A 24,128-nucleotide genomic window follows, 5' to 3' on the forward strand; every position below is an offset into this window, starting at 1 on the left:
AACTTCAACGATGCAACAACTACAACAACAACAACAGCAACAACAGCAACAACAACAGCAACAGACATATAAACAATATCTTGCAGTTGGAGACAGCCCACTTGATCAATCATTTGGAAGTGATACACCATTGATCGACACACCGCCTGGAGGTGCCAGTCCCATTATAGACTACAAGGAGATGGTTAGACAACAGGCCTTTGAACTGATAAAGTCTTCAGAGGGCATGCCCGAGTACTCCTACATCGTTCGACCCATAATGAGTGTCTTGACACCTCCCACATGCATGTCCTCGCCAACATCATCAGCGACCACTCCCCTTCAACAGATGCCCTCTGCATCAATGCTCGACTTTACAAACTATTTCAACAGTGATCAATTGGCAAACTGCGGTGTTGGAGTTGGCGTTGGCGGTGGCGGTGGTAGTGGCGGTGGCAGTGGCACGAGCCCTGCTGCTGCTCCTCCCAGCACCAATACAACTATCTCTGTCACATCAAGTAATGGTGGCGTCATCACAAAGACTGATCAACCATCAACACAGGATGCCAACACAGCCAGCAGCAGCAACAATAGTAGTGGCAGTGGCAGTGGCACATCGACCACCAATCAGCAGCAGCAACAACAACAACAACAACTGTCATCACCAGCATTGCAGGGCACTAACAATCAACAGATGCCTTGTGCGGACATACCTTATCAATCTCCAAACTTGACGGCACTCAATCCTCCGCCAATACTCACAAATGCATTGGCCAAGTCTACAGGATCGTTGGTCTCCAGCACCAATGGCACCAATATAGATGACCCGGCGGCAGCAGCAGCGGCAGCAGCAGGTGGCACGCCTGTCAAGAAGAAGCGTGGAAGACCACCCAAGAACAAGGACCTACATCAACAACAGCAGCAGCTGGCGGCAGCGGCGGCGGCCGCACAAGCTGTCGATGCCCTGGACGACAAACAAAAGACCAAACGAGCTATCTATCTCTGTAACAAATGCAAACTGCCAAAGGTATGTCCCATGCCATACATATTCCAGACTCAATCAATCAATCAATAACTCACTCACTCATTCAATCAATCAATCATATTACAGAAAGGACATGTTTGTCCAAGAGGCGAAGATGGTGATGATGATGGAGGCAATGAAGTTGGAGAGGATGGAAAGCGCAAGACAAAGAAGGAGAGGCTCGAGTTGAGGGACAGTGCCAATGGAAAACTGGGAAACAGCACCAACTCAGTGCCACAGACCATTGGAGAGAGCAATTGGAGTCCAATCACATTCGAGTCAATCACTGGTGGTCTTTTAGCCAGTCAGAACAGTATCTTTAGCAAGGGCCTGTCACAATCATTGAGTAGCAGTACTAGTGGCGGTGGCAACATCAACAACAACAACAATAATAATGGAATCAACAACAACATTAATAGTAGCGGAAACATTCAATCATCAATAACCAATATCAATCCATTTGTACAGACACAACAACAACAACAGCAACCACAACAACAACTCCTTCACCAGCAGACACAGTCACAATTACAATCACTGCAGCAACAACAACTCCAACAACTCCAACAACAACAGACAATTAACAACTTCAACTCCAACTCCAACAATGACCAGACCTCGCCAAACATGACACCAACATTCTCAAGCGAAGGTCTCTACACTGGCCTGCAACAACAACAACCACAACAACAATCACAACAACAACAACAACAACAACAGCCAATGATCGATTTCAGCCTTCTGGCAGCGCAACAACAACAAATATTACAACAACAACAGGCATTACTTCAACAACAACAACAACAACTTTACTCTCAACAACATACATTCCAACAGGCACCCGTACAATTGACAGCATCGGCACTGCTGTCCAGCATTAACGATGCTGGCCTGCACCATCAGATGCTCTCAACGCAGCCAGCATTCTCAGCGACCACCATAGCCAGTCTCGGATCACCATTTAACAACATCATCAACAATGATGATGAGTTTGATGACATATAATCACAGTGATGCTGGTCTATATAATATAATTAAAGTGACTCCTCTTTCTTTCTTTCGATCAATATCCAGGTGAACTGGAAATACAAACATTAATTTTTATTTAAAATTGATCAAAACGACTTGTATGGTAGACGATGAAAAAAACGAATCATTCAAAGATTGTTCACTTTGTTCAATAACATCTACACATAATCATAGAGATAATCAATCAAACAAAGATAGATATACAATGGGAGATATACCTCAACTTCATGACGCAATATTGGATAATGACTATAATAAGGTGAAGGCTATGATCGAGTCTGGCAATCATAAGATTGATGAAGGAGACTTTGGAGGCCTGCAACCATTGCACTTTTGTGCTCGTATGGGAAATGTAAAGATGGCAGAGTTGCTGTTGGGTGCTGGCGCAGACATCAATGCCGACAATCACTACGGCTCAACTCCAATGCACGAAGCGGTGCGTCGTGGCGAGGTCGAGATGGTCAAGTTTCTGATCGCGAGGAAGGCCGACCTGACACTTGGTGACATTGACGAGAACACTCCACTACATCTTGCTATCATGTGTGAGGATGGTGAGCTCATCCCTATACTGATGGAGGCTGGTGCACCATTGGATCTAAAGAACAAGGATGACGACACTCCCGCACAAGTCACTCAAGATAAAGAGATCCTAGAATACATCGAGGACTTTGTAAAGAAGCAACAACAAGCTACAGCTACAACAACAACACAAACACAACAGTAATAATAACAACTACAACAACATATAGCAACAACTTGCTAGCAACCCATTCAGTAACCCCTGATTGGACGCTAGATCAGACCTGTCCTTGGTCCTCGCCTGTGATGCGGGTCCAGGCTCACACTCATCATCCAAATAGACCAACCATTTAATGAAGACGAGACAAAGATGATGATGATGACGAACGACTCGGTAAACATGTCAACGTGGAGATAGGCGACCATTAGTTGATCAGACAGTTAGACAAACAGAATAAAGCCAACAACATGGCACATTATGTATTTAAAATCGATCCATCCATACTACTCATGTTCCATCATCGCAATCGGCAAGACGCACCCTACCATACTCCAAAGACACCTTCCAGGAACTCTCGGATGTACTTGTAGTAGTTGGGCTGGATCATCAAGGTCATGTGCTGTCCATTCTCAAACTCGATCATTTTCTTCTTGTCACTTCTGCACAGCTGCTCTAGCTGTGCCATGTGTCCGGCTGGTACCAGCTCATCCCTCTTGCCCGATAAGAACAGTGTCGGTGCGGTCAACTTTGCGATCGCCTGATAATTGTTCCATTGACTGCGTACCAATGGCTTGAACACCTTTAGCCAAGGCATCACAACGTCAACCATGTGAGGTATCGACATAAAAGTATTCTCTAGAATCGTTGCCTTAATCTACGATTGATGAATGGATGGAACGAGTGAGTGAGTTGGACTTGGTCAACAATCAACAATATAACATTTAACGTACATCTTGTGGGAATCTTGAAGCGGCATCAATGGCGACAGCGCCTCCAAGTGATCGGCCAAAGATGAATATCATGGAAGAGTCGATTGTTTGATCTGATAACAAGTACTCCATTGCCACCTGTTGTGATTGGTTGATTGATTGATTGAACCATGTATGTTATGTTAGCTATCAAGTCCATATTGATTGATCGCGAACAAAGTGATGATGACCATACATTGACATCTAGTTTGATTCCTTCCTCTGATGGTGATCCCTCGCTCTTTCCATAACCTCTGTATGATATGATGAGTACATTGCACTTGACCATGTCGTAAAGATGTCTGATGTTTGGTAGTCTGTGGCTGAGGTCTAAAGAATAGCGAGGAGCAGGAGGAAGAAGAGAATGTGTTATGAACTGAATCAATCAAACAAGGAGGAGGTGATGTGATGAACATACTTCCAGCATTTGAATGACAGAATAGCATGGTTGGACACTTCTTTGAGTTGGGCTGTCTGAACATCCACATCTGTATGTTTAGGTCGTCTCTGGTGCGCAGCATGATCTCCTCAAAGTTATCTCTTGTGAAGCCATATTGAGCGGGCTTGAGGAAGTGCTCTGTGTCTGGGAAGTAGATCAGCTTCTCCTGTGCAAAGTAGATCAATGATATCACTACAACTCCTACAGCTCCAAGTACTCCACTTAATATATACAACAACATTATCATCATCGACATCAACATCAAATAGTTAGTTTATGCATTCAATGATCAATTAAATACACCTACAAATAAGTCGATGTTGAAGCTAACAATATAGTCATTGTATTGTATTGTATTGTATTTATCTTGTAAACTATTGATGAATAGAATGGTTGATTTGTATTGTTCTATGATTGTCTGATTGAATGTTAGATCTCATAATCAAGATTTATGACTCTCTGAGTGATTTTGGCGAACTCCACTTGGAATGATCAATGAATGTTGGTTCATTTTCATGATTGAGTTGAATTATCTTATAATTCATTACTATAATTCTAAATATTAATAATATCAATAAATGTTTATTATATCAAGAGGTATTAATAGGTGGAATATTTAAGTCACTATTTATTAATTAATTAAGATATAGAAGATAAATTACCCTTCTACCACACTAGAAATATTAATAATAAATAATAAATATAATTCCAATATTCGAATGTTATAAATAGATAAGATTTTAATAATCATTATCCATATATCTTAAACAACAATTAATTATCTCCATTCTAATATTATGTATAATAATAACTACTTCCTATTTTTATTTGTAATCGTATTTATATCTTTATCCACTTCAATGGTCAAGAGCCAATCTCCGGAACCTCCCTGTATCGAATATACTGGAGGGGGGAGCTGTCCAATTGGTCTATGTGATTCATTAGGGAAATGTAGTAGCTGATCATTGCCAGATAATGAGTCAGACCCATCAAAATGTTCTTGTGTCCGTGAAATAGCATTTAGTGAACTAGATTGCCTATCCTATGGAACTTCATGCTTTGGGGGTCCTGTGTCAGACTGCCTTTATAAATACCTTCCATTCTGCAAAGAAACTGGTCTTAATGATGCCATCATCCCGTGGGTATGTTCCCACGAGTTAGACCCAAAAATAAGGACAAAAGTTTGTCCATCATAGTATCAAATAAATCATATCCAAACTAGTAATAAGATACATCCTCAGAGGTTAATATTAATAATGGGAAAAGAAACTTTTTTTTATTTGAATTTCGATCAATCAATCATTGAAAATAGTAAATCCTCTATAATATACCAATATATCTTGATAATAATAATATTCACGGATGTGCTAAAACAATCCTCCAAAGATACGATTTGGTAATTAATAATATTCATAATAACACTTCCACCACCAAGTGTTAATTTATTTGATAAACCCCACAGATTGGATTTATTAATAAATAGAAAACATTATTATTCCTATTCAATTAAAGGGTACTTTAAATATTTATTATTAATAATAATAGGAGATAAAAAATGAATAATATCTTAATATATTTATTACTAGTGATAATTTTTATATGTTTATCCTCTTCCACTGTTCAAGGCAAATCCCCTCCAGAACATCCCTGTACCTCTTATACGGAAGGTTTGACATGCCCATTTGGACCCTGTGATTCATTAGGTAATTGTACAATTGGAGGTTCATATCCAGATAAAGTGTCCGACCCCTCAACATGTTCTTGTGTCCGTTTCTTATCACAGGAAGAAATAGATTGCCTTAATTTAGGAACATCCTGTTTGTCAGGTCCTGTTTTTAACTGCCTTCATAGATTCGATCGTGTTTGCAAAAAACAAAGTATATATAATATTCTCCTACCTTGGGTATGTTCCCATGAATTAGACCCAACAGTTAGGATACAAGTTTGTGTATAGTATTAATTAAATAAATACTAAGGTTGGATGGACAACTGAATTATCTACTGTGGTTGGAAGGTGTTGATGCAATAATGAATGATGTTACTTTAGAATTTATTGTTGAGGAAAGAGATGACCATGTTCAAACTGGTCTCTGGCTGATCCATTGGAACCATGTGGCCAGCGTTGTTGACGGCCATCAGAGTGAGACCACCGTAGGATTGAGTGTAACCTCCGATGTTCTGACCAGTCATGACGATCTTTCTTGGGGCGTTGTTCCACTGCTGGTTGTTGGACCACTCCAACTGCGAGACCCAGGCCTCAGAGCCGAGGTAGTTGCAAATCCAGCCCATGTTTCCGTTGTAGACAAGGGTTCTGATACCAGCCTCCAACAGGATTGGGATGTGGGCGACCTCGGTGTTCCACCAGTCGTTGATGATGTCGGCGTAGACGACGTTGCTGCACAGGGTCCAGTTGACGTTGGTTGGCACGCCGAGCTGCTGGCGGACGGATGGCTGAGCCAAGTAGTCGCCGACCAGGGTGAAGTTGTAGCAGAGTGGCAGGGAGGGTGGGCAGGTCTTTCTCACATCGTATGGGTTGAATGGGCCGGCGTTCTCCTGGATGACGTTCATGATCTCATTGCAGATCGTGTTGGAGTCGTTGTAGCTGCCAGAGTTGATGGCGTCGACACATGAACCGACGAGACCCTCGGTCTCCTTGAGGGCGAGTGGGCCAATCAGACCGTGCGAGTAGGCCATTGGACCCATGCTGCCGTACTGGATGGCTGGGTAGACCATGGCGTTACCGACGGCCAGACCCTTGAGGTTGAAGTGGACTGAGTATGGGTCCTGGTTCTTGGTGTAGATGAAGTAGGACAGGGCGGGCACGTAGTGACCGGCGTACGACTCTCCAAACACGTAGAATGGAAGCTGGGCGTATTGTGGGTGATCGGCCATGAACTGCGACAGCATGCTGTACAAGTTGGCGGCGACCTCCTCCTCGTTGGTGGAGTATCCGTTGGGGTCTGACACGTAACTGAAACCAGTTCCGACTGGGCTGTCAACGTACAACATGTTGGCAACCTTGTTCCATGAGTATGGGTTGTTGACCAACTGCATATCCTCAGACAAAGAGAATGGGCCGTTTTCCTGTTATATAAGTTAAGTTTGTATGAGATATAGTTAGTCTCCGCATGTTCATTATTTGTGATATGACAGCTTGTTTAGCTTGGGGTGATTGAGCTGATTTGATTGCCCTTCACACTCGCACAACACTGATCACCCCCCGTACATCTGTGTGGCTTCCATCTGGAATGAATGAATGAATGAATACATACGTAGAAGATGGCGAGCTCGGAGGAGCATCCTGGACCTCCAGTCAACCAAATGATGAAGGGTGCAGTGGTTGGGTTGGTCTGAGCCTCGAAGAACCAGTAGAAAAGGTTGGCATCAGTAGTCTTGTTTACATTGTAGTAACCAGAGATGGAGGTGGTGGCGCCAGCAGAGAGGTTGGCGTTGGCATAGCCTAGAATACACTGTTGTCAAGTAATTGAGTAGTTGCGTGTGAGTGTCAGTTTATGATTGTGAGAATGTGGGGCGAAGGCCCTTCATTCATTTCTTACAAGAGTGAGGACCAAAGCAACAATCTTCATTGTGTTATATTATATGTGTATGTAGTATTATCTGTTTAAAAGTTGTAACAAGTGGAGAATGTGTCAATGTGCTGTCAGACGTCATTGGGGCCGAGGAATCCAAACGGACCATTCAGAACCGATTGTTGTTACAAAAAAAGATCAACAAAAAGTTCCAAATTTCAACAGAGAACGTCCATCACCCCCACAATCCTGCCCCATTGTGGGTGGGCCATTTTGAAAGACGCAGGACCTTGGGATCTGAGTCGGAACATGAATACTCTGCCGACTATTCAACACAATGGGGAGTGAGTGTGTCACATCATCAGACAAGTGAGTTACGTTGTAATGTAGGAGCGCGCATTTTATGGAGGATAAGAAGGAAGTAGTCTGGCGAGCTCGTCAATTGATAATGGTAGAAGGGAAGGATGTTGGAAAAGACGTAGAAGTGCTCTATGTTGTCTAATTAAAGAATGGTTCATCGACAAAGTCAATCGATGTCACCTTTGACTCAAGTGTCTCAAAGATGATGACCTCGTTCTGACCTTGATGAAGAAGCACTGATGGCACGTACATAGTACGCTGTGGACCAACGTTCCAGTAACGACCAACATTGAATCCATTGATCCACAGGTTACCCTTTCCAAGTCCAGTGAATGCGAGGAAAGTCTCTCCAATGTCATTGACAGAGTCTATAATGGATGGRAAGTTAGTGTTAGAGAATGATTGATCGATTGATGATTGGTTGATTGRATTGATCACATACTGATTGTGATGTTACCACGGTAGAATGTTGGCTCACCACCTTGGTTGTATTCGTTGCTCTCGACCCATTGGATGTTGGACAGATCCTCAAGGGAGAGTGGGTAGTTGTTCCATGGTCCGAGGTACTCGAATCCGGCAAGGACACCATTGCCCAGACCCTTTGGATCGTGCATGTATGAGCCGTAGTTGACACGACCCTGATTCTCGAGAAGGATGCGAACCTGGTTGGTATCGCCATCGGTGAATTGAACATTGATTGAGCTGTTGGACGAACGCTGGACAAAACCTTGGTTGGTGTTGTTGATGTAGAATGTGGCGCGGTCGCGCAGATCCATCACGCTGAGGCTGTTGGATTGGTACTCAGTGTTGATGTCGGCCTCGTAGAGGGCAAAGCCATAGTTGAGCTTCATCTCCTCAAACATCATTGGACGTCCAGTGGTGATGAATGGGTTGGGCGAGAGCTGCTGGAGGTTGTTAAAGAGCGAAGCGGCTTGAGTCAACTGGATGGTGCCGTAGGCCATGTGAGTGGAGTTGTTTGGCACTGGTCCGAGGGGTTGGTTCGTCCACTTGACGATGGCATCGCGCACGGCCAAGTACTTGGGTGTGATGTCACCGGCCTCGCTGATGGGTGAGTCGTAGTCGTAGGATTGGGTGGTGATCTCAAAGTCTCCGGGGTCACCGCCATTGACACCGTTCATGAAGCCAAAGTTGGAGCCACCGTACATCATGTACATGTTGACGCTGGCGCCCAGCTTGAGGATGTCGTAGAGGCCGTCGGCGACGGTCTTGGCGTCGACGCGTGCTTCACTAGAGTCGAGCCAGTGAGTCAACCAACCAGTGTAGTACTCAGAGTTCATGAGTGGGCCGGTTGGCACGAACTTGCGTTGAATGTCAAAGTTGCTCTGGGGATCGTCAGTGGGGCCAAAGTCGATGGTCTGGTAGACGCCTGGGATCTGCGAGCCGTAGAGGTAGCCGCTGCCCGAGCCGTCGGTGCTGTGGAAGATGACTCCGCTGCCGTCGCCACGACCCTCGCCAAAGAACTTGATGTAGAGCGAGAGCAGGTAGTTGAGGTAGTTCTTGTCGGAGCCGTAGCTGCCGTACTCGTTCTCGACCTGCATCATGATGATGGGGCCGCCATTGGTGTAGAGCTGCGTGTTGAGGATGGGCAGCAGCACGGTGAACCAGTCGGTGACGGCGTTGAGGTAGGTCTGGTCAGAGGTACGCAGCGCGATGTTGGGATCGAGCGTGAGCAACCAGGGTGGGAAGCCGCCAAACTCCCACTCGCCACAGATGTAGGGGCCGGCACGGATCACCACGAGCAGACCCTCCTCCTGAGCGATCTCGATGAAGCTGGTGACGTTGTAGGTGGCAAAGTCAAAGGTGTCGGGTGTGGGCTGGTGTAGGTTCCAGGCGATGTACGTCTGCACCGTGTTGAGTCCGGCCGCCTTCATCTTTTGCAGACGGTCACGCCAGAGGCTTGGGTGGCAGCGCATGTAGTGGAAGGAGCCCGAGATGATCTGGAAGTTCTGGCCGTCCTTCACAAAGTTGTTTCCACTGATCATAAACGACTCGGCATTCGTCGTCTGACCAAACAACATAACTGTTGCCACCAACAATGCAACAAACAATAATGTTGGTATTGTTGTCATTATCTTATATATATTACTATCTACCTACTACTATTTGTAGTAGTTATACACTTATAAGTATGTTGTGTATGTAATTGTATACTTGTATAAGTATGTAAGTATGTAAGTAAGTGTGATTGTGTTGTTTAGAATGTAGATGTCTGTTTGCAAGCATGTTCACGTTCATGTTCAGAGCCAACCCCTCTCTTCAGACCCAAACATTATCAACACTAGACTAGTGTGTGAGATATTGACAACTTGATTCATTCAAACACAACACACTTTGTTTAAATATCTCATCGGCTGGATACCAACAACGACGCCGACATGCAAAGTAAGTGTGGGGCTTTGTTCAAAATGGGTATAGGCCCAGGACCCCCAACAACAACTACTTATACAATCAATATCATCATTCATAAACATAGATTGATATTATATCTAAATTGATTTAAATAAATTTATTTACAAAGGATTGAGATAAATATTCATTAATGATTTTAAATTATTAATAAGTTGTTTGATCAACTATTTTGATTGAGTCTCATGATCTAGATCTCAATGGAAGAATTAAAAATAAACTTGAAGAATGAGGTGTGTGATCAAAGTTCAAAAGTGAACTTGCACTCTCAATCATTCACTCATTCATTTATTAATATACTTATATACTTATTTATATATATTTATGATGGACTCTGAAATTAATGCAGGTGATGTACTGCTAACTCATAAGCAGCAGAGAAGTTCTAGAAGTAGATCACCACCATCTCTACCACCTGTTCATAGAAGTGACTCGAGAGGTGATGAGAGAGATATTGATAGGGACAGAGGTGTAGTCGATAGAGACAGCAGAGAGAATCGTGATGGTGATAGAGACCGTGGCAGCAACAGTGACAGAGACAGATACGTCTCAGACCGTTCACCAGGTCCAGGCAGTGATAGATCAAACAGATTGGCAAATGTATGTACTTCATTCATTCAATCACAACATGTAGCATATATACTAATATATGGTTGTGAATGGTTGAATATATAGACTGCCCCACCCAGTAAGGTACTTGGAGTGTTTGGTCTCAGTCCAAAGACTACTAGATATGACTTGGAGGATACGTTCAAGAAGTTTGGCAAGATTGAGAATGTCAGTTTGATCATGGATAAGAAGACAAACAGATCAAAGTGCTTTGCCTTTGTCTACTTTGAGAGCAAGGACGATGCCATCAAGGCCAAGAATGAGTGCCAGAACCTTATAATGGAACGGCAAGCTAATTAGAACTGATTACTCAGCCTCTGCGCGTCCACATGACCCAACACCAGGCAGATACTACGGCAATGGGTAAGTACAGAGATAAATGGGGCGAGAGAATGGTCACCTGACTGACCCGTAACACATACATATACACAGTGGTTCTTCAACAAGATACAGCCCATATGATAGATATGATAGGGATCGCGAGGATAGGTACGGAGGTGGAGGCGGCGGTCGTGACGACAGAGGATACGGTGGAGGCGGCCGCGATGATAGGTACGGTGGAGGTGGCCGCGATGACAGAGGATACGGTGGAGGTGGTGGAGGTGGCGGCCGCGATGACCGCGGCTACAGCAGCCGTGATGATAGATATAGTCGCGACGACAGAGGATACGGTGGAGGTGGTGGAGGCGGACGAGATGACCGTTACGACAGCAGTCGTGATGACAGATATAGTCGCGACGACAGATACGGTGGAGGCGGCCGTGACGACCGCGACAGAGACAGATACAGAGACGACAAGTACGACCGTTATGACCGTCACGATGATCGTCACCGCGACTAAACCCTCAAGATGCATCAACACAGCGCATATGGATGGATTCATTGTTTAAGTAGGTTGTCGAATGTCGGCTCGTCAGTCACCGACCAAGTACTAATCATCATCTTACCACATCCAATCAGTCACAAGGCCAATGTCCAACCAACACTATCAATCAACAAGAAAGTCTTTCCATGTGTCGCCCGTCAACATCATCAACATCAATCAATCACATCAATCATAACCATCCATTTGTATCTCATAATAGACTGACCTCTTTCTCTTTACACATCACTCACTCACCTACTCCCTTCCCCAAGTCGTTAACGACTTTGTTATAAAGGCTAGCCTAGGCAAGCAAAGTTACAAGCATCACTTCAACAACTCTATCACATAATCAAGCCAATCAAGCCAAGCAAGCAAGCAATCAATAGCAATGAATCAAATTAAACATACAATACCTCGCACCTAACAAGAATGAATGAATGAATGAATAACACAAGTCATAGTAGCCTCTCTGCAGCAATGAAGTCAATCAACCTAGGAAAGATCAATGAATGCGGTCTCTCTCTGCCAGCCATCAGGTTTGTATCCAACAAGACACAACCAGCTTGGATGAATGAATGAATGAGAGTGAGGGAGAGGGAAGGTACCAATAAAGTGTTGGAACATTCGTATGACACCAATCAATCAATCAAGATCAGCAATCAGTGGATTTATTGATAATGGATGGAACATCAATCCATCCATATATCTATTTATCTAATTTATCTCTTGGCAGAGGACTTCTTCTTGTTGCCTCCACCTGCACTGCGTGCAGAGTCGCTGATGGAGAAGCCGGCGCTGCTCTGGCTGAGCGAGGAGGAGCCGGTCAGATTGGGCGTCTGTGGCATGAATAGTCCAGTGGCGGTGGACGATCGCATTGATGGCGTTTGCGAGCCGAGAGGATTGATGGTGGTGGAGAAGTTGGTTGTGGAGCCAAGCGAGCCGAGTGAGCTGGTGGTGGCCAATGAGCCCAGCGCTGACGCTGTGGAGGAGGCGGTGGAGCCAAAGGTGTTGGACGATCCACCAGTCAGGGAGTTGCCACCAATTGAAGGTGCCAATGATGATGTTTGGTTGTTGTTGCCAAATAATGAGTTCGATGTTGAGGTGGAGCCCAGGGTGGGCGATGTCATCAATGACAGAGTTGGCGTTGTCGATGCGGCACCCACAACTGGCGAGGCAGTCGACGCGCCAAACACCGATGAGTTGGAGCTGAAGCTGTTATTGTACGATGGGGAGATGCTGTTGTCCGAGGCCGAGCCATGATGATAGCTCTGCTTTGCACTTGGCTCCAATGTCTTTCGCTTTGGGAATGGGTTGTAGTTGTCGTTGTAGTACTTGCGCTTGAACATCAAATAGTCCCTCTTGAGTCGGTCCAACTCATTGACCAGTCCATCCAACACGACTGCCTCATTGCGGAGTACGTTCTGGTTGGTTTGCAATGTGGCAATGAATGCTGTTGATTGATTAAGTGATTGAATGAGTGAGTGATCTTGCGAGGACTGACGGACAGATGGGATAACTTACACTCTTGGAATGAGAGGTTGCTGTTGTATTGTTTCGTTGGTGCTATACAGTTGATGGTTTGGTAGAGTCGCTCGATCTTCTGCATGAAGGACGCTACTATCTCCTCCATCTCGCGTGATGGCAGTGGCTGGGAGTAGGGTGAGACGAATCCAATCGATAGCATATGATACTGTTCGCTTATCGATGTCAATGGCTTTGCCGAGCTCTCCCTAAGGTGTTCGAATGATTGAATATAGTGATTGAAGTTGTTGTTTAAGCTGTCGAGTTTCTGTTTGTTGTTGTGTTGGCAACAGGCGAACGAAGGTTAGAATGGTCGGTTGATTGATCGAGCGATTGATTGGGTGATCGGCATTGATACATACGATCTGAATCTGTTGAATGAGCTTTGGAAGTTGATCCAGCTTGTCATCATAGGTTGAGAATGACTTCATAATGGTGTTGTTATTGATGATCATCTTGCTACATGATAGGGTGAGGGGATCTTGTTAGTCAATCAAGTCGCCAGCCAGGCTTGAAATGTGTGGCCACGGGTACTTACTGAAGTCTAAGACAATCTTGTTTCAGTTGTGGCGATAGTTCAGAGTACTTGTTGGAGAGTTGGTAGGCTGGTTGTGGTGGCATCTGTTGCTGTTGTTGCTGCATGAATCCGCCACCAAACATGTTTGTTGTTCCTCCCGTGGCCGATGAGAACAGTCCGGATGAAGCCTGACTGCCACCAAACAGGCTAGATCCCGTCGCCGATGAGCTTGGGAACAGAGAGGAGCCAGCAGATGACGACTGTCCGCCTCCAAACAGGCCAGATCCAGTTGTCGAGCCGGGGAAGAGTGAGTTTGATGCTGGTGCTGTGCCAAACATGTTTGATCCCGCGGGTGCAGTCGATGATCCAAACAGTCCCGTACCTGTCGTTGGCGTTGTTGACGTCGCGCCAAATAGTCCTGTGCTTGTGGCAGGCTGTGTTGATCCAAAGAGACCTGTAGACGTTGAGGGGGCACTCGTTGCGCCAAACAGGCCTGTCGATGTCTGTTGCCCTGTGTTACCAAACAGTCCTGCTGACTGAGTTGCTGGTGCTGTGGACTGTTGTGCGCCAAACATGCCTGTAGAGGTTGCAGGTGCAGTCGACTGTGTTGCACCAAACAGACCTGTGGAGCCACCTCCTCCAAACAATGAGCTGCCACCACCTGTTGCTGCTTGGCCACCGCCACCAAACAAGCCGCCACCACCCGTCTGTTGTGTAGATTGTCCTGGCTGAGCAGCGCCTCCTGCGCCACCACCAAACAAGTTTGTACCTGTACTCTGGCCTCCTCCTCCTCCAAACAAGTTTGAACCTGTACCAGCAGTATTCGTGCCCCCAAACAACGATGAGCTCTGATTACCAAACATATTATTACTATGACTATTACTATTACTATTATTATCTCTCTCTTGATTGTTATTTCGTTCTTTCTGTTGAATGATTGATTGATTGATTGATTGAGTGTATGTACTCTCTCGGTGAGAGTCTGTATGTCTGTCTGTCTGTTTGTGTGTCTAAAGAGGTATTATATGTATGTATATGTTTGGTTGGTTGGCTGTTCACAAATGAATGAATGACGAGTGATCATCAAAGTGAGTGAATGACCGCCAATTTTTTGAAACTTCGCAAAGTCGTCCAGCTGGAACAACGTGGTTGGTAACATTGTGTTGTCAATCGACAGGTCGTTGGTTAGTTTCCAAGAAGTAATGTTGTCTTGAGTTCAAGACAAATCAAGTCTACGTAGACCCTCTCTCTATTCAATCAACTTCCACAGCTACAAGTTACAATCATTCATAAATATACAACCAAACAAACAAACAAACAACAATCAAACAATGGATGGACTTCCAAACTTATTGATTGGTTATATTTGTAGTCATGCTACACCTATTGGATCAATATGCCTTGCATTGACTTGTAAAAGGATGTTTAGATTGGTATTCAAATATGGACAACTCAATGATATCACAATGATGAGTAAACCATCCTTAATGAAGGATGATAAAGATGATGGTTGTAATCAATTGACATGGTATGTTGAACAGAATAGAATGCTTGACAAAAAGGTGATACCGAAAAGAGTCAAGACAATCGTGTTCTGTGATGACTATTCTCGATTGTTCAAGCCTCGCATGTTCAGGAAGAGAGTCAGATCGATACGATTCACTGGTGGGTACAGTCAAGAGATCAAACCAAATGTCCTTCCACAAAGACTTCATACACTCACTGGTCTGAACTTATTGTCATCTATCCTCCCTGGATCTCTCCCAGCCTCACTCACCCGCTTGGGATTTGGAGGCTATCCTATGTCGTTTACACATGGATCGTTACCAGACGGGCTTCTGGAGCTTGCCAACCTTCTCCCTCTTGACCCATTGGTGCCAGGACTACTCCCATCAACGTTACAAACATTGTCCTTTGCGGCAGAGTTCGATCAAGAGATTACGCCTGGACTTCTTCCCCCCTCTCTCAGATCATTGTATCTGGGCATGAAGTTCAACCAACGTATCCTTGTCGATGTGCTCCCATCGTCCATCACCTCACTCACATTTGGTTCACAATTCAACAAACCAATAGCTCAACTTCCTCCTCATCTTTTAGCATTGATATTCATTCGAGGTGAATACAATCTCCCTCTTCCCACCCTGCCAGTGTCGTTGACTGTACTTAACCTTGGTTACAAGTTCAATCAACCAATTCAATTGCCAGTTGGCCTCAAGTCTCTCACAGTGAATCTGGTCCCCAACAACAGCCTTGTAGCCCTACTTCCCACAACATTACGATCACTCAGAGCATTGACCTTTAGTCAGTCCTTTAATACACCAATCACCATTGATGCACTGCCTGACAGCTTGACCTCTCTCGAGTTTGGCTACTCATTCGACCATGAGATTATTCCCAACTCACTGCCCAATTCCATCACTGACCTCAAGTTTGGTGCTTCATTCCACCAAGAAGTGTTCCAAAGTGGAGCACTGCCAACGTCACTTCTGTACTTAACACTTAGGAGAAATGATATCAGACATGATATGAGGCTGCCATCATCAATCACATCATTGAGTATCTACAGGTTCATTTGGAAGGAGTGCTACCCAAAGAATCTGCAACACTTGACCATCTTATCAGATAGCGAGTCAATTACAAAGAGGTCCTACCTCAACCTCAACACATTGACAATGGAGCTCCAGAAGAAGAAGCTCAAGATTACACTCAAGTTGTATAATAGTCTGTACTTCAAGATACCAAATGTTGCCAACTATTACTTCAACTTCAATTCTCAACCATTCTCAACGATCAGTCGTATTGGAGGCAGTTGGATATTGATTACAACAATCAGAGATGGCGTCACTGTTGTACAATTTTATGACTACACATGGAAGCCAAGGCCAAAGTCGAGAGGATGGTATTAGCCCAATAATGTAAGTCAATCAAGTCAATCAATTTTTTGTGTGAGTGTGGGTGATCAAACGAGTTGATTGACTGGATAGTGATGTGAGTTTCCAAAAACGATTATATATGCTTACAAAGTTAACATTATTCCACCATCATAGTTACTTACCATCAATCATTCAAACATTCAAACATTCAATCAATTAATACATATGGAGACTCTACCAAACTTATTAATCGGTACACTTTGTCAATGGATGGGATCAGTTGGAGCACAATGTCTGGCATTGACATCAAAGAGATATTATATATTAATATATAAACAAGGACAATTGAATGGAGTCTTAAAGAGAAGACCATCATTTGTACAGAATGATGAGAGTGTTAGACAGTTGGTCTTATACTCTGGAAGAGAGTTATCTCGTTTCACAAAGGAAATGATACCAACTGGAGTTTGCTCAATACTATTCTCCAATACTTTCAATCAATCACTCAGTCAAGGTGTATTCAATGATACTAGTAGTATTACATCCATTCAATTCATTGGTACATTTCAATCTAGAATGGAACAAGGTGTACTTCCATTAACACTTCAGTCACTGAATGGATGGGACCTCTTGAACCCAATCACTCAAGGCTTGCTCCCAGACTCTTTGACCTACATCAAGTTTGGTGATGGACACAAACAAGAGTTTGATCAAGGGTCATTCCCATATGGTCTACTGGAGATTGCCAACTTTAGTCCTCACAACATCATATTGCCTGGTCAACTGCCACCACTCCTTCAATCATTATCATTCAATGATTTTGATATGGTCATCCCGCCAGGAGTCCTACCGCCAACATTATTATCTTTGGATCTTGGCGATGTATTCAATCAAGAGATACTAAATGGTGCTCTACCTTCTTCCCTCACCAAACTCAGAGCTGGACTTGCGTTCAACATGCCGATATTGGAAGGAGTACTTCCATCCCAACTAACAACACTGATTGTAACAAGCTACAGCCATCCACTCCCCACCCTACCAACGACAATCACCCATCTTGATCTTGGTACTAACTTTGACCATCAGATACATCTTCAAAATGGACTCACATGGTTGTCAATCATTCTAGTACTGCCTGCCCTGCTTGCATCAACATTTCCATCTTCATTGAGAGTATTGAAGTTTGGTCCTGGATTCAATGCCCCAATCCCTGCTGGAGTGCTCCCACTCTCACTTACGAAGCTGTCCATTGGCGATCTGTTCAATCAACCTATCACTGCTGGATCACTGCCACCATCGATCACAGTCTTGAGGTTTGGAGAATCATTCGATAATGTGATGTTTCCAGCTGGTGCATTACCAACATCACTCGTATCATTGACCCTGAGAAATCATTATCTTCCCAAGACAATGAGACTGCCACCAACAATCAAGTACCTCAAGATCCACAAGTTCATAGCAAAGTGGTGTCTGCCAAAGTATCTCGATCATCTCTCAATCATTGCTGACAACCAGTTCCTCTCAAAGAAGAACCTTAGTCTCAAGACATTGTCAATGGAGCTCCATCATCCATCTCTACGTACAACAATGAAATTGTATCGTAGTCTTGAAGTCAAGGTCGTCAACATTGGTACCTATAGTTTCAACTATAATGGCAAGCTATACTCAATATTCACACGAATGGATGGAGACTGGATCATGGTCACTGTTGCCAGGGGTCCAACAACCGAGGTCATGTTCCATAACTATGACCGACAACCAAGGCCAGTATGGGTCAGAGGTAAATTTAAATATTATCACTAAACCATCAATCAATCAATCAATCACATCCATCATTCCTCTTGTAATAAAATTAATATTAATTTGTTTTTGTTCACTTTTTTTTGATCAACTATTTTCCATTTTTGTCAACAATTACTTTCGTCTTTATGTCAATCATGCATACATATACAAATAGACATATTTATAGAATAGATGGATACACTCTCGATTGTTGTTATCAGAAAGATCTTTGATCTTCTGAAATATGAATACATTGACACAGCTTCACTTGGATTGACATGCAAGAGGTTGTTTGTCGAGATGCACAACAGGAGACAACAGAGATTGAAAGTCACTCCAAAGCTTGATGGACTGAATGGTGTGGTGTTGGAGGACCCTTTCGTTGTATTGTATTACAACAAGTCAGCAAAGATTAAAGAACTGCCATCAAAGTTGACACATCTAGAGTTTGGACCCAATTACGACAAGTTCTTACCGCCTGGCAGGTTGCCACCCATGCTTACCTCACTGGCCTATCACATTGGAGAGGAGAAGCGGATGCCGACAGTAGGCATCAATTATAATAGGTTATTTGGATCCCATGGCGATTATACATACTTGGTGGCCAAGATGTTGCCCCCTTCGATCACCTCTTTGACACTCGGCTCATCGTTTGATCAGATTATCGAACCTGGTCTCATGCCGTCATCTCTCACATCACTCACACTTGGCAATGAGTTCGATTCCTCGATTTATCAACATGCACTCCCTCCAACACTGACATCTCTTGTATTTGGACAATCATTTAATATAAAAATCAGCGAAGGAGTGTTACCAAGCTCACTCAAGACCCTGACCTTTGGTGATTCATTCAATCAGATGATTGATTTTGGTGTGCTCCCTACATCACTCACCAGCTTGACATTCAATCGATCATGTTTCAATCATGCTATCCAGCCCGGTGTGTTGCCTGGATCACTTGGCACACTCATACTCGCATCCAAATATAATCAAACTATCCGCCGAGATATGTTGCCCATCTCATTGACATCACTGTCGATGTATGTTCACATCGATCAGAAGATTGAGTTGCCCAACACATTGACCGATCTCACTACCTTTCACAGAATAGAGCACATTTCCAATGACGATGATTCGACAGACACCACCAGCTCTAGTGAGCTCACGAGATCACAGTTGCAACTCCCCAAATCACTCACATCACTCAATATCCGAGGCCTTAGCAAACCCATTCCACCAGGCGTAATCCCAGAGTCACTGTTGGAGTTATCATTATATAATTGTGATTACAATCACCCGGTGTATCCTGGAATGTTGCCATCAACACTCCAGACATTGATGTTTGGATATGACTTTGACCAACGGATCGAGCCAGGTGTACTACCGGCGTCTCTGACCGAACTGATCTTTGGACAAAATTTCAAAACACGACTCGAGCCTGGTGTGCTCCCTCAATCGATCACCTCAGTACTGATGGGAGACTTTTACACTTACTCAGGACATCTTGCCTGGGTCGCTCACAGCATTGTATCAAGGTGGCGCTAATTGTGTTGTGACCTTTCCAAGGCTGTCCATCCTAATTGTTCAATCATTCGCGTCGCTCAAGAATATCCAATGCCGCGATGGAGTTGGTTCGCTCACACTGTGTGAGTACAACAAGATCACAAAGGTAACAATCCCATCTGTTCCGTACAACCTGGAAATGATTAGAATCCACATCGATAAAACATCAAACACGCCTGCCGATATGAAGCGACGTGAACAGTTCATCAGGATGGTCATGCGAGACATACCCAATGTGGTCACATACAACTTTGTCAGCGATGATTGGAGTGTCCACGTTCGACGACCTTCGAGTGATCCATGGAATGCGATCGTAGTCGAGCGCACATTGCCATTTGACAAACAAACGATACAATTCATCAAGCTTGATCAGTCTGGTCCGTTGGCGGCACGTTTGGTGGACGATAAAAAACGATTGATCGATGAGGCGGAACATCACAAGCTTCAAGTGGCAGAGTTAAACAAACAGATTGTTCATTGGAGATCAGAGTGTGAGCGACTCACGACTCGTGTGGCAGAGTTGGAGAATATTGTAGTTCCAGCGGTACCCTCTGATTCAATGGATCAAACAATGAACGATGTAGTCACAAGGACAGCATCATCAACAACAACATCATCCACTCAAGGAATCATTCCAGAGCCCAAGGTGTACACATCACTATCAAACAACAAACGAAGCAGAAAGAAGTATGAGTGAGTTATTAAACTTTAATTATTATTATTCATGATTGATTGAGATGATGCAATATTTGATTGATTCATTGGAATGGTTCCATTTTTAAAAATGGACCACTCCGTTTGTTTTTTTTTGAGAATCTTGAGTCTTTGGCGCCTTTTTGCAAGGTCTATCCAAAGACAAAACTAATCCTTCGGTTAGATGCTGAACCAATCATACATATACAAATAGATACTACTTATGGATACACTCTCTATAGTTGTGTTCAGAAAGATCTTTGATCTTCTCGAATATGAATACATTGACACAGCTTCACTTGGATTGACGTGCAAGAGGATGTTTGTAGAGATGCACAACAGGAGACAAATGAGATTGAAAGTCACTCCAAGGTTAGATGGACTGAATGGCATGGTGTTGGAGGACCCTTTCGTTGTATTCTATTACAACAAGCCAGCAAAGCTAAAAGCCCTCCCATCAAAGTTGACACATCTAGAGTTTGGTCGCAACTATGAATTGATGCTCCCGAATTGCAGCTTGCCACCCACACTTACATCGCTGACCTATCACATTGAAGAGGGGATTCCTTATTTTCTGTCAACACAATATGGAATATACTTGGGAGACGGCTTGCTCCCCCCTTCAATCACTTCGTTAGCACTCGGCTCAATGTTTAACCAGGATATCAGACCTGGTCTCCTGCCGCCATCTCTCACATCACTCGCAATTGGCCATAGATTTAGCTCCTCGATTCATAGACAAGCACTACCTCAATCATTGACATCTCTTAAGCTGGGCCACTCATTCAACTCAATGATCAGCGAAGGAGTGTTACCAAGCTCACTCATGACCCTGACCCTTGGTGCTTCATTCAACCAGTTGATCGATGTTGGTGTGCTCCCGCCGTCACTCACCAGCTTGACATTCAATCAGTCAAGGTTCAACCATCCACTCAGACCCGGTGTGCTACCTGGATCACTTGGACAACTCACACTCGCGTACAGCTTTAATCAAACGATCACCAGAGACATGTTACCCAACTCATTGACATATCTAACGGTGCATGCTCACACCGATCAGATAATTGAGCTGCCCAACTCGTTGACTTTGATCGATCTCTCTTCCATTCACAAAGTACTGGACACTAATAATGGGATGCACACAGTCACCTATAGTGAGCTCACGAGATCACAGTTGCCTCTTCCTCAATCGCTCACATCACTCAGGATCCGAGACTTTGGCAACTCCATCCCACCTGGCTTTATCCCAGAGTCGCTGTTGGAGTTGTCATTTGATCAGGCTCAGCCAGTGTATCCTGGAATGTTGCCGCCAACACTCCAGACATTGACCTTTGGACATGACTTTGACCAGCGGATCGAGCCTGGCATGCTACCGGCCTCTCTGACCGAACTGCGATTTGGACATAAGTTCAAAACAAGTCTCGAGCCTGGTGTGCTTCCTCCATCGATCACCTCATTGAAGTTTGGCTATTACTTCCATGCTCTTACACAGGACATTCTCCCAGCTTCACTCATCTCGTTGGATTTGCGTGATTATTGTGCTGTGTCCTTCCCAAGGATCACCAACCTCACACTATTATCATTCGAGTCGCTCAAGAATATCAAATGCATCAATGGAGTTGGATCGCTCACAATTGCAAAGTGCCTCCATGGGATGACCAAAGTTGCCGTGCCGGTCATTGGGTTCAATCTGGAGACGCTGAGAATCCACCTCGATAAATCAGTAAACACGCCCAGTGAGCTGAAGCGACGTGAACTGTTCATCAAGATGGTCATGGGGATCATACCCAATGTGGTCACATATCACTTTATCAATGTGGATTGGAGTGTCCACGTTCGAAGGCCAGCGAGTGATTCACGTCATGCGCTAGTAATCATACGCACTATGCCATTCGACAAACAAACGATACAATTCATCACACTTGATCAGTCTGGTCCGTTGCCGACACGTTTGGTGGAAGAGAACCAACGGTTGAGGGACGAGTGCGAGCTACAACAGCATCAAATTGAAGAGTTAAACAAACAGGTTGCTCACTGGAAATCAGAGTGCGAGCGACTCATGGTGGCCCAGCGTGCAGTTCCTGAAGCCGATGTGCCAACTTCTGATAACATGGATTCAGCAATGAACGATGATTTCACAGAGACACCAACATCAACTACAACATCCAAGGGGTACACATCATTCACCAACAAACGAAGAAGAAAGTAATATAATGAATAATATTTAATTGATGGTCTGATCTAATCATGCATTTGGAATAAAACACCAAGTATTTCCTTGAGGGAATCCTGCACCAACTTTCTTCCATGTATTTGTTTGTTCATTGTATTGAAGGATTCTTGAATCATTGTTGGACACAAGTACTGGACCCTTTCCATGGATGTAGAATAGTTCATCATTTTGAATGACAAAAGGTATTGTTGATAATGAATATGACTTCTTCTTTGATAATGATATCTTGATGAAATAATCTGATGATATAATATAAATATTATCCTGGTCATCATAACAACATCCATGTATCACCTTGTCTGGTCTATCCATTGTATATAATATATTACATTCATGTGTATCCAGTTTGAATGATTTGATATGTTGACATTGAATATCCTTTTGATCATATCCACCTACTATTATAATTGATCGTTGAGATGAATTATAGAATGACCATGGTGATCTGATACAATAATCCAATGATCCAATGTGACTAAATTTCTTGGTTTCCAAATTGAAACAATCAACTCTATTCAATAGACTTTCATTCCTATACAAATATCCACCGATTAAATATATATACTTGTCGCCATTATAACATGTTGATATTCCTATTCCTCCATATACTGATGTCCTTTAATTATATCACTTCCAAATATTGCCTTTTGCCAATCTCCTTCCACCAAGTTGAACTTTTTATAATGTGTACCTCGAAAGACATATATCATATCACGTGCATATATAATTGAATGCTTGTCAACTTGATAATAGTATTCTGTTAACCAATATGTGTTTGATATTAAAGTCCATTCACGAGTAGTAGTTGAGTATGCTCTTGATCCTTCACTATTGAATCCAATAATATTATTTTCAAATTTATGTGAAGGTTTCCATTCATCTTTGATTGATTGATCAAATACATCAATGACCATTTGAGTATCCATTACTTGTCCATCATTATCAACACATTTATATTGACTCCTCTTTGTTTTAAATGTTTGACTAAGTTGATAATCCAATGTTGGTGATGTAGGTATCAATTGAGAATACATCATCAACACCTCCATCAAATCATCCATGTTCCATGAAGATGACAATGAACTAGTTTGAGTGACTTCGGAATCATGATCAAATAATGGAGTATCCTTTTGAATGTTCTTAACAAACTGATTGAGTGATGTACTTGATGATATGGTATGAATCAACATTTTGGG

General features: G+C 43.6%; 13 protein-coding genes across 13 annotated transcripts; 8 read left to right on the forward strand and 5 right to left on the reverse strand.

The window, feature by feature from the left end:
* Window positions 1-10: 10 nt before the first annotated feature.
* SAMD00019534_108410 (hypothetical protein) lies at window positions 11-2,008 on the forward strand (the record flags this gene model as incomplete). Its single annotated transcript, XM_012893870.1, has 2 exons — window positions 11-1,006; window positions 1,091-2,008. The coding sequence occupies 2 exons, from the start codon at window positions 11-13 to the stop codon at window positions 2,006-2,008; spliced, it is 1,914 nt and encodes a 637-aa protein (XP_012749324.1).
* A 187-nt stretch (window positions 2,009-2,195) lies between these two features.
* On the forward strand, window positions 2,196-2,726 carry SAMD00019534_108420 (hypothetical protein; the record flags this gene model as incomplete). The annotated part of the gene is made up of 1 exon (XM_012893871.1): window positions 2,196-2,726. A coding segment is annotated over one exon (531 nt), but the record flags the coding sequence as incomplete, so codon positions are not given.
* A 370-nt stretch (window positions 2,727-3,096) lies between these two features.
* On the reverse strand, window positions 3,097-4,301 carry SAMD00019534_108430 (hypothetical protein; the record flags this gene model as incomplete). The annotated part of the gene is made up of 5 exons (XM_012893872.1): window positions 3,097-3,426; window positions 3,503-3,619; window positions 3,717-3,850; window positions 3,939-4,180; window positions 4,267-4,301. Coding segments are annotated over 5 exons (858 nt in total), but the record flags the coding sequence as incomplete, so codon positions are not given.
* Window positions 4,302-6,002: 1,701 nt separating this feature from the next.
* SAMD00019534_108440 (hypothetical protein) lies at window positions 6,003-7,546 on the reverse strand (the record flags this gene model as incomplete). Its single annotated transcript, XM_012893873.1, has 3 exons — window positions 6,003-7,043; window positions 7,232-7,429; window positions 7,517-7,546. The coding sequence occupies 3 exons, from the start codon at window positions 7,544-7,546 to the stop codon at window positions 6,003-6,005; spliced, it is 1,269 nt and encodes a 422-aa protein (XP_012749327.1).
* A 441-nt stretch (window positions 7,547-7,987) lies between these two features.
* SAMD00019534_108450 (hypothetical protein) lies at window positions 7,988-9,945 on the reverse strand (the record flags this gene model as incomplete). The annotated part of the gene is made up of 2 exons (XM_012893874.1): window positions 7,988-8,217; window positions 8,292-9,945. Coding segments are annotated over 2 exons (1,884 nt in total), but the record flags the coding sequence as incomplete, so codon positions are not given.
* Window positions 9,946-10,600: 655 nt separating this feature from the next.
* SAMD00019534_108460 (hypothetical protein) lies at window positions 10,601-11,185 on the forward strand (the record flags this gene model as incomplete). Its single annotated transcript, XM_012893875.1, has 2 exons — window positions 10,601-10,876; window positions 10,952-11,185. The coding sequence occupies 2 exons, from the start codon at window positions 10,601-10,603 to the stop codon at window positions 11,183-11,185; spliced, it is 510 nt and encodes a 169-aa protein (XP_012749329.1).
* Window positions 11,186-11,324: 139 nt separating this feature from the next.
* On the reverse strand, window positions 11,325-11,741 carry SAMD00019534_108470 (hypothetical protein; the record flags this gene model as incomplete). Its single annotated transcript, XM_012893876.1, has 1 exon — window positions 11,325-11,741. The coding sequence occupies one exon, from the start codon at window positions 11,739-11,741 to the stop codon at window positions 11,325-11,327; it is 417 nt and encodes a 138-aa protein (XP_012749330.1).
* SAMD00019534_108480 (hypothetical protein) lies at window positions 11,500-11,772 on the forward strand (the record flags this gene model as incomplete). Its single annotated transcript, XM_012893877.1, has 1 exon — window positions 11,500-11,772. A coding segment is annotated over one exon (273 nt), but the record flags the coding sequence as incomplete, so codon positions are not given.
* A 697-nt stretch (window positions 11,773-12,469) lies between these two features.
* On the reverse strand, window positions 12,470-14,651 carry SAMD00019534_108490 (hypothetical protein; the record flags this gene model as incomplete). The annotated part of the gene is made up of 4 exons (XM_012893878.1): window positions 12,470-13,200; window positions 13,272-13,539; window positions 13,634-13,730; window positions 13,810-14,651. 4 exons carry the CDS (start codon window positions 14,649-14,651, stop codon window positions 12,470-12,472), a joined length of 1,938 nt encoding a protein of 645 aa, XP_012749332.1.
* Window positions 14,652-15,335: 684 nt separating this feature from the next.
* Window positions 15,336-16,694, forward strand: SAMD00019534_108500 (hypothetical protein; the record flags this gene model as incomplete). Its single annotated transcript, XM_012893879.1, has 1 exon — window positions 15,336-16,694. One exon carries the CDS (start codon window positions 15,336-15,338, stop codon window positions 16,692-16,694), a length of 1,359 nt encoding a protein of 452 aa, XP_012749333.1.
* Window positions 16,695-17,237: 543 nt separating this feature from the next.
* Window positions 17,238-19,988, forward strand: SAMD00019534_108510 (hypothetical protein; the record flags this gene model as incomplete). The annotated part of the gene is made up of 3 exons (XM_012893880.1): window positions 17,238-18,428; window positions 18,636-19,483; window positions 19,550-19,988. The coding sequence occupies 3 exons, from the start codon at window positions 17,238-17,240 to the stop codon at window positions 19,986-19,988; spliced, it is 2,478 nt and encodes an 825-aa protein (XP_012749334.1).
* Window positions 19,989-20,145: 157 nt separating this feature from the next.
* SAMD00019534_108520 (hypothetical protein) lies at window positions 20,146-20,703 on the forward strand (the record flags this gene model as incomplete). The annotated part of the gene is made up of 1 exon (XM_012893881.1): window positions 20,146-20,703. One exon carries the CDS (start codon window positions 20,146-20,148, stop codon window positions 20,701-20,703), a length of 558 nt encoding a protein of 185 aa, XP_012749335.1.
* A 675-nt stretch (window positions 20,704-21,378) lies between these two features.
* On the forward strand, window positions 21,379-22,902 carry SAMD00019534_108530 (hypothetical protein; the record flags this gene model as incomplete). The annotated part of the gene is made up of 1 exon (XM_012893882.1): window positions 21,379-22,902. A coding segment is annotated over one exon (1,524 nt), but the record flags the coding sequence as incomplete, so codon positions are not given.
* Window positions 22,903-24,128: the final 1,226 nt, after the last annotated feature.

Source organism: Acytostelium subglobosum (assembly GCF_000787575.1).
Source record: "Acytostelium subglobosum LB1 DNA, scaffold: scaffold29, whole genome shotgun sequence".
Taxonomy (NCBI): Eukaryota; Evosea; class Eumycetozoa; order Acytosteliales; family Acytosteliaceae; genus Acytostelium; species Acytostelium subglobosum.